The sequence below is a fragment of the Musa acuminata genome, chromosome BXJ3-7 (assembly GCF_036884655.1).
Source record: "Musa acuminata AAA Group cultivar baxijiao chromosome BXJ3-7, Cavendish_Baxijiao_AAA, whole genome shotgun sequence".
Lineage (NCBI taxonomy): Eukaryota > Viridiplantae > Streptophyta > Magnoliopsida > Zingiberales > Musaceae > Musa > Musa acuminata.
In genome coordinates this window covers 11249763-11259801 of record NC_088355.1, presented here as the reverse complement: position 1 = coordinate 11259801, position 10039 = coordinate 11249763, and the positions used below count along the sequence as shown (strand labels likewise).

The window sequence follows — 10039 nt, the reverse complement described above, 5'->3', positions numbered from 1 at the left end:
GAAGACAAACTGAAGGAAGTCCTTCAGCGACGTATCGAGGGTATCAGTGGCTGAAGATCTCGGAGCTGCCGGGGAGGAGCGGCAACTCGTGGGCTCCTTATGGAGCACACGTTACGGACCAACCATCATCGCTCCCAGAGAAGGGATCTTATGGTGCTTCCAGGGGTGTAGGCCTGATGTGGCTGGCAGGCAAAATCTTCCAGCTGCTGTTTCGTGCATGGCCAGCAAAGCAGCAACAAACGGGGGGATCAAGATCCGGTGACGATGGAAAGAAAGAAAGAAAGCAAGTCCGCTGCTGCGAACGAGAGTAGCATTGTATTCCAGCCACGAGTCAGGTGATGAAAGGGTCAGTCACGATCCCGTGAAAGAGAGTAGCAATGTATTTTAACGATGCTATCTCAATGGAGATAGCCCATCAACATATTTACGGAGATTCTTTGAACACGAAGTTTTCCTGATGCAGAGCTGATAATGATGAATAAGTGGAGGAACAATAACATAACAAGGGAAAAATGTTGATGATGTCTTGATCAGTCATACTGTGTGTAGGAATGTTTTAGGTGTTTTTAAGATGAAAATATCATGTTTCGAAGGTGGATCCGAGATGACTCCGAGGTTGATCCGATGTGACTTTATGATAGATTCAAGATAGTTCTGAGGTGGATTTGAGGTAGATCCAAGATGGCTCCGAGATGTCGAACTCCCAAGGCTCCAAGGTGGATTCGAGAGAGGTTTCTCGACTCAATTTCTCTGACGCTCAAGTTAGTAATCTGAGGTCTCCAAATGTGGGTTCGAGTAGTTCAAAAGGAGTGAGTTCTCTCCCCATTTTAAAATATGTTTTATATCTTGAAGGAGTTAAAGTAAGTTTTTTTTCATTGTCATCAAAGAAGAGAATAAAGTTTAGGATTATCTTACTTGTCATAAAAGGAGATAAATGATTGTCTTTTGTGCCATAATGAACGAGAAAGAAGTTTATATATATTTTTTCCTTTGAATCTTTCTATACGTGAGCAGATAAAGGATGCCTTGGATGACACATGGGGAAGGTATATTTCGGGCTCTTACAAGAGAGATTTGAAGCACGATGTTTGATTTTTTTCATTGTGGGAATATTTGGAGATTTTATTTTACAGGTCAGGTTTTCTCGATTTATGTGTCTCAGGATCATTGGGCTCATACTTCTATCGTAACGATTTTTCCTTAGCAATGATTGGGTTTCTCGATTTGCACACTTCGGACACATTTGGCCTATGCCTTTGTAATGGGGGATCGGTTGGGTTTCTTGATTCACACATCTTTGGTACATTCGACCTTACGCCTCTGTTGTAACATATTTATTTCATTGTCGATTAGTTTTTTCTTACTCATACATCTTGAGTGTATTCAACCTTATTCCTTTACCGTAGCGGATTTATTTTGGTATCGATTGAGTTTTCTCGACTCATGTATTTCAGGCATATTCAACCTTATGCTTCTATCATAGCGGATTTATTTCGATGCCGGTCGAGTTTTCTCAACTTATGCATCTCAGGTGCATTCAGCTTTATGCCTCCGTAGTAGTGGATTTATTTCTATGTCGATCAGGTTTTCTCGACTTATGTATCTCGGGCATTTTTGGCTTTATGTTTTTGCCATAGCAGATTTATTTTGATGTCAATTGGGTTTTTTTGACTGATGCATATTGGGCGCATTTGGCCTTGTGCCTCCATCATAGCAAATCTCGAGTCTTTCCGTCATGGTGGGCTTCAAATCTTCTTTCACTATGACAGATTTCATGTACGTTCTCTACCATAGTAGATCTCAGGTCTTCCCATCGTGGCGGACTTCAAATATTCTTTCTGTCATAGTAGATTTTATATCCCTTCTCCATCGTAGTGGATCTCGAGTCTTCTTGCCGTGAAAGGCTTCAAATCTTCTTTTCGCTATGGCAGATTTTATATCACTTTTCTATTGTAGTGGATCTCAGGTCTTCCCGTTGTGATAGGCTTTAAATCTTCTTCCCGTCCGGTGAATTTCATGTCCCTTCTCTACCATAGCAAATCTCAAGTCTTCCTGTTGTGATTGATTTCGAGACATCCCTCTACCATGGTGGGTCTTCAAATTCTCCCTCCGCTACGGTGGATTTTGGGACCTCCCTACACTATGGCAGATTTTAGGTCCTCTCACTATGGCGGATCTTCAAATTCTCCCTCTATCATGGTGGATTTCAGGACCTCTCTCTGCTATAGCAAATTTTGGGTCCTCTCACTGTGGTGAGTCTTCAAATTCTCCCTTTGTCATAGTGGATTTCGGACCTCCCTCTGCCATGGTCATAATCGCAATAGATGTGGCAGTACTTGGATTTGTTCTATCTCTTTAACGATGTCTTTATCGGTTAAGGGTATTTTAAGAACTCTTTTCTTGTTTATCTATAAAAAGATTTTGATTTTAGTCATGTACAAGGGAGTATACTCGAACCTCGGCAAGGCAACTCAGGTTAGATGTTTCTTCTTCATCTCATGTTCTTTGCTAGGTCGATCATTGTTTTCTTCGTTGTGGTGACCTCGGGGTTGGGATGATGGTACTCACTCTTGTCTCAGCCTTTTATGAATCTCCTTGTGCTTATTCGAGATCATTGCCTCGACAACTATGTATTGGTTGAACTTTTGGAGGACCTCGGGTATAGTCACCGACAACCTCTCTACCAAAAACCATAAACGAGAGAAGGCCTGAGCCCAATCATGAAGGCTTGACTCACGAGTGATTAATGGGCTTCTTACATGCCTCGAATTTCGTTGGTGAACCGAGCGACCAAGTTGGAGAGTATCTCTTCCTCCCTTTGCTTGAGTCCAAGCAACATTACCGCTAATAGTCTCGAGCGTACATTCTCGAAGAAGTAGAGTTGGTATTGCTGTCAAATGCGATAGTGTGTTCTCCCGGGTTGGTACTACTGCCAAAGGCTTCCAATGATAGAATGCGAAAGTTGGTCGGGATTGGTTCCTCTTAGATATTCTGGATGAATGGGAATCAATCCAAGGTGGGATCGATTGGATTCTCCCTCCTGTACTATTGAAACTCTCGTCGTATCTCATCTAGGTGTTGGTCCACTTTAGGGAGTCATCCATTGAATCTACCGATCGAGTCTTGAATTGGGGTGGAGTAGAGCAGAGGTGTGGTGAACTTAAGGAGCGAGGTGCTCCTTCGGCTGACAGTTCTGTGAACCTAGGCAATCATGAGATGCTGACATCGCTTAGTTAGGGGGATTCCAACGAGTGCTGGTGTCAGTGGCGATTGAGATGTTATCCATGGTTAAGATAATGGCACCATTTGCTGGGTTAGCTAAGATAGAAGCAGCGCAAAAACTTGGAACATGCCCATAAGCGTCTACATCTAATGGATGAGGTTCATGAACACCTCGATGGGAACAAACAGGTGGCTCGAGTTTGTCCTTAAGGGTGAGGGGTCTAGGTCGTTAAACAAACACTAGTGCCCCATCAATGTTTGTGCTAAGGTTGATGTATCAACATATGGGAAGGATGACAGTTTCCCCACGAGCAAAAGTGTTATGGGTTGGAGATGGGGCCTCCTCGCTAGAGCGTTTGTTGAGAGGGTTGGTAGAGGAAAATGTCATTGACGTCTTGGTCAACCTAATATGGTTTAGACCCATATGAGTAAGAATGTTTGAGATGCCTCCAAGATGAAAATATCGTGCTTCGATTCGAGATGCCCCTAAGGTAAATATGAGGTAGATTCGAGATGGATTTGAAGTGTCGAGCTCTCGAGATACCACATGCACTAAGACCAAGGTTGAAAGAGATATCCTGACTCAATCCCTCCGATGCTTAATTTAATAATATGATGTTCCCAATTGTAAATTCGAGTTGTTCAAGAGTAAATTATTTCTCATTGCCTTATTTAGGATATAATTTTATACCTCAAACGATGAAAAAAAATTATGATACCTTTTCTTATCATAAAAAAAATTACGTGACAACTATCATCACGACCTAACACGTGTCACCGCATAAGCAACCCAATATCATTTACAATTTGAGCAAAGCATATATATAGCCCAATCCTCTTCGGGTTCTCATGTGGTCAAACATTCCTGTTAGTTGCACCACAAATCCATCTGATTTAAAATGAAAATCCAACTCTCGGGCATCCTAAAAAATAAATAAATAAATATTTTTTTTCTCATGTAAAATTTAAAATATCATATCGTACTGATATATAATTAACTATTGATACGGTGGTACATTCTGAGTTGTATCAAATTATACCGAATATATCAATACACGATACAGAAAAATATACCGATATATGATCGATCAATCTTTTATCGGATCGATGCATACCACCCAATACCACTCGTACTGAATAGTACGGTACGATAAACCATGCAGTTCAATGCAACATCTGTCGATTTGTCCCACCATTCCTCCAGAGGAAGAAACAAATTTACAAACGTTCAGACTGATTTAGCGCATCTTTACAAAGGAAAGAAACAGCAACTGACAGCGGGTTGGAATTTTCCTTAACAGAGTCTCCCAGTGAAAATGTCACGTCCCAGAATCACAGCTCCAGCAATAAAAACTCAGCCCAAGCTTCCATTTGATATCACAGGATCTTGAAAGGGCTCCTCGTTAAGAAAAATCAAAAATCAAACTCCCCAGTGGCCTGCAAAGCAAGGTAGAGTTTACCAGATCAGGAACTCACAAGACTACAGCTCAAAGAAAAAACACTAACAAAATGTCTTGTAGAATGAGCAGTATTGATTTTCTATATATGAGAGAATTTTTTTTAAAAGGAAAACATCTATTTAGCTTGCATCATGCATGAAAATAGCAGAACCAAAAAAAAAAGAGTGAATTCAAGAGAAAGAACTAATAATGAAAATGATAGTTGAGATGTTCCCATGGAGTACTTGCAGAGAAAGCAAAAAAACAAAATGTTTGCATCACATAGATATTATGCTTAACACTCCTTAAAACCAAACTTCATGCAAGTCCAAAGGGAGCATGACAGACTAACTTAGGACATCACTCTCTGAATTGTTGTTGGTCATCAGCTTGTAAAAACCAAACTAGGTCTTAAGCAATATTGAATGCAAAAGGAGCTTCGCTAATTCCATACCAATAAGCATTACTTCAGGACAGAAGGTGAAATCTGATCTAAAAAGTTTGATATTCGCCAAAACCAAATTAGGAAGTAACGGCACTCAAAAACTAAAATCTTACTACAACCACCCTACATCTACTCACTCCCTAGTTTTGCCACTTTACTCATCAAAGCAGACATCATTTTTAACTTGCCGTTTCCAATGCAATTAAATGTACATAACAACATATGTTGAAAGAATTTCTTCTAAACATTTTCAAATATTACAGAATCATTTGGCACATTATATTTACAGCTAAGGAAAACTGGTGATGCAACCATATAAAGCCATAATAATATTTCCAAAATTTCCGATAACCTTTGTATGAATGTTCTTTCCAATTTCATGGATTTGTTCTCGGCAATCAGCATAATTAGACTAATATTTATACAAATCCACATCACACTAGCTACATTTATTGCCTAGTAACTTAAGAAAAGATATACTATGCCAGTAATTGAGAAGGGATCTCTTTTCTCCTTGACATTTAGTGCTTTAAATAAATCGATACTGACAAATACCGAAAGATAAGAATCATTTATGGATGTTAACACCCATGTGAGCCAACTCAGTTACATTATGAGTGGAAGGTAAAATCTATTAATTACCTTCTGATAGCAACACTAAGAAATTATTCATCATACTTCTACAAAGTACACCATAATACTAGCTTCATTAGAATATAGTAGATCTGAGTTGGCCTAAGAAAAAGGAAAAGAAAAAGAAAGCAATTATCAGCACAACAAAGCCACTGTCTCCCACAAAAGCACTTTTGCTACATATATTACATCACACAGATGTGGGATGTGGGATGACTTCCAGTTCATGATGTTCAAACTGCCATCTTGCAATGATATAACAAGATCTTAAGCATTCTCAAACTTGAAATAAACAATCCAGCTTTGAAACATCAAAATTGCTTATGAACGCTAAATCCAGCTACCATGTACATCCCAATTTAATGAAAATTCAAGCATACAAGAATCATTAACACCAAGAAATATACATCCTCTTGAGTCATGAGACAATTTAATCACAAGCTTTTTGCCTAGCATCATGATAAAATCACCAAAGAAAACTACTTTCTGGACACTGTAGCTTACCGATCAATTTATATAACACTATAATCGATTGCAAACAAAAAGATCATGACAGATTTCCAATTTCATCAGCTTAATATCCAGTGTATACCTTGTTAAAAAGAATATCCCTATTGTTGAGATGCATTATTCCATCCTTGAGGGTGCATTTCCATCTGCTTTTTGTCCGAGTCACCTAATCCCGAGGCAACAATCAAGTGAAAAAGAAAAACATCAATTTCTTTTCATGTTACTACTGTAAAAAGGGCTACATATTAGAGCAAATACCTTGTCAAACAAGGCTAGAACCAAATGTTGGGTATTAGGCTCATCCTCTTCTTGGTCAAGATCATCCAACTCATCATCATCATCATCTTCATTAAGAGAAGGTTCATCATCTTCTGCTGCTTCATTTTTACCTGGTTTTGGTGTGCCAACAGATGGGGTAGCAGCGCGTAGTTCAACTGGAAAAAAAAAATGATGCAGAAAAGAAAGAGTTGGGGAAAAGTCCGAATACCATCCGTATATCAACTTCTACATTTGACACTATAGAATTACCATGATCTCCAGGTGTATTGTAGTCTTCACTGGCAACTCCTTGGAATTGAAATATCTTCACCAAAATTTAAAAAAAAATAAGTAAAAATAGAGGGAAATGGGCATTTTTAAATTAAAACTCTTCAAAAGTTTTATTGAGTACATCATCATAGTCATCATGTATTCCATCATGCTGAGGAAGCACTGGAGTTGGTTTTGCATCCTTATTGAAATAGAACTTGAAATTTGCAGTTCCTTGCCCATCCCTAATTGATGACTTCTGACCTTGGGTTACCGCATTCTGTAACCACAAAGAGAGAGATCAGATATTACCACACTAGCAGCAAAATGAATATAGAGAATTAACTGAAAGAATCTAAATTATATAATTATTAGGTTCTGGTGCACATGATACAGGATAACACCTTGCTATTATATCACCACAATCTCTATTTTTTTACTCAGTCATGTGACTGTTGCACAGGTTCACCGTTTCCCATTGCCTATCAGATCGGTAAGCATCATAATATGCCATATTACAGAGTAAGTATTGAAATAATAAGAAAAAAGAGAATGATCGGACTCTTGGCAAAAAGTCAACTACCATAAAAGACTGTAGGCAACCACCACAAATATACCTTTGATTTCCTTATATCTTATATTTTCTTAGCAAAACAATCAATAATGTAAGTATCTAATGCCAAATAAATCATTCTAAATCTCAATAGCCACTATACTGCATTTTACAGGATCATTAAATCAGTGTGTAAGAGTTAATGATCTCCAGTATTGGTCAGAGCTGCCCAGACCGGAACAATCTCAGCTGTTTGGTGCTGACCAATTTCCAAACATTTAAAAAATATTCAATGACACATCCAAAGTCAATCCTATGAACCCTGTCCTCAACCAAGGGTTTCAGTGCCAGCTTTTACTTTTAATTGTAATTTTCAAAATGGCTCATCTACAACAGTTCATGATTTCGTCAATTTCTGCATTAAAAGTGCAAACATGTGGTATATGTAGTAAGTTCATCCATAAGAAATAGAAATATGTTAAGATTTAAGATTTAGTTGACCTTGGTGCAACTTATAGTGGGTCACAGACTCATTTGTCTCACATGCTGTTGTCATTTCACTTGTTGTTCTATCATACATATCTTATATACATTAATACAGTAATAAGAACCCATGTTTCTTTTTTCTAAAATTCATACCATTATATTTCAGAGACTACATCATAAATTTTATGGGTCAATAAGAATCATGTGCAGAACTTTCTCCCCTTCATTAGGCTTATTAGTTATCAAAGATTGGATGAAGACAATATAGACTATGGAAGATGTTTGTAACCAATCCCATAACATATCACGTAATCAACCATTTAAGTTTGATACCTTGTGACATAAATACATCTTTTGTAAACATTAACACAGTAGCATAACATTATGATTTACATTGCCTTGAGGTCAGTGGTATCAGAGGCAGACAGTAAATTAACTGTTTGGCAATTCGAAAATGCAGTTACCTGCGGCAGAGAAAGCTCTACTGTCACATCTCCACTTCCATCTTGCTGTGGTACATAACCTCCTGAATTTAAGCGAGAAGCATAGTCATCCCTTTTACGTTTTCCAGTGGAATTCACAAAAAAGTCCTGCTCTCACAGAAACAGCAGCTTCAAAACTAATATAATGAACCAGGGTAAGATGACAAGTTCAGTACTACAAGTAACATATAGCCAATGAGTGTTCCCTCAGAAAGTAATTTCTACAACTAATTTCTATAAACCCCGAAAACTGGCAATAAAATGACATGCAAGGAACAGAAGTACCTGAGTGGATTGATGCGAAGAGTCTCCAGCTTCTTCACGCCCTTCAACATAAGCTGACCACAATAACAAAGGAGACCACTTAGTCCAACCACAGTCAATAAAGCTTAGTAGTAATTACCACTAGTCCAACATGCACTCTAAGAAATATAGTGATAGTCCAACCACAGTCAACAAAGCTTAGTAGTAATTACCACTACTAGTCCAACATGCACTCTATGATATATAGTGACAATTAGCAGCAGGACCATGCTTGATATTGGTAACTCCTTTATACTTACCTACATTAACGTCAACTCCAAGAGGTCTTTGGCTCATCCAAGGAGAAGGTGGTTGCTGTAACAATGAGGTAATACAAGTCGATGTGATTTCAATTCATATGCAATTTATGTCCATAACCAGCGCATGACTTACCACACTAAGTAAACGAGATATATTATAGGAAAACTACCTAAGATCGCCCATTTAATAAGTTATGTTGTCATACCATGTACGGACTTGGCCTTCCAGCTTTCAAATCGATGCTATTTCTGATATCACTTATCGGAGACGGCGCGTAATCTGAGGCGCCTGTGGGTATGTTGTACATCGCAGTATCAGCCGTTCCAGGCAGAGGAGTCTGGATGGGAGTTTGCAAGGGAGTCTGCGAGAATAGCAAGTACACACAAATGGGAACGCTACAACACAATCCTATGCAAACAAACAAAGCGGTGCCCTCACAGGTGGAAAGAGCATCTCCGCGGTGGGGGTCTCATACTCCTCAGCCGGTCCCTCGTACGGAACGTTCAGATCATGAACCGGAGTGATCGGGGCCGCATTCTTCCGCAGGGAAGACCGCTCGACGTCGCTGAGCGCGCCGCACTGCATCATCTTCATCTCCCACAGCTGGGTTCGGTCCCAAAAAAAATCACAATAAGCCAATAATACTAAACTAACCGTCACCGACTTCCCAAAAAGTGACGGAAACCCTAGAAATGAAGCAGACTCAAGAAAGATCGAAAACATTATGAGGAAATATCGAACCAAGAAACGGGAGAGGAAGAAATTACCGCCTGAAGCTCGTTCAGCACGCTTTCCCCAGCGCCGTAGTTTACGAACTCCTCGCGAACCTTGCTGATGACGTCGTCCACCACATGTATGTAGACGGCGGAGACGTTGGTCGTCATTCCCAGCGATCGATCGCCCTAGCCAGCCGCGTAGGGATCCCTGCAAGGAATCGAATAGCAGAGGCGGGATATGGGGGCGCTTAGAGCGGACTCGGGGTGTGCGGTCGGGGGTGCTCTCGTCCCGAGAGCTCAGCGAGCAGTGGAAGGGAGACAGCAGAGAAGGTTCGATCTCGGACGGGAAAGCTGGGAATTAAACGAAGAATATAAATAGGTTTGCATCCGGAAAGGAGCAGCACCGCCACGTGTCAGAACCTGAGGCGCGTGCGTTGATGGGAGAGGCCACGGGCAGTGAC

General features: G+C 39.8%; 1 protein-coding gene across 1 annotated transcript; it reads right to left on the bottom strand.

Annotated features, from left to right (window-relative positions):
* Positions 1 to 4385: 4385 nt before the first annotated feature.
* On the bottom strand, positions 4386 to 9889 carry LOC135643473 (uncharacterized). The gene is made up of 11 exons (XM_065160477.1): positions 9630 to 9889; positions 9301 to 9465; positions 9068 to 9223; positions 8862 to 8916; positions 8584 to 8636; positions 8281 to 8406; positions 6920 to 7057; positions 6778 to 6832; positions 6508 to 6683; positions 6332 to 6415; positions 4386 to 4659 (listed from the first exon to the last, which is right to left on the bottom strand). Exons 1-11 carry the CDS (start codon positions 9744 to 9746, stop codon positions 4636 to 4638), a joined length of 1149 nt encoding a protein of 382 aa, XP_065016549.1. The 5' UTR covers positions 9747 to 9889; the 3' UTR covers positions 4386 to 4635.
* Between the last annotated feature and the right edge of the window lie 150 nt (positions 9890 to 10039).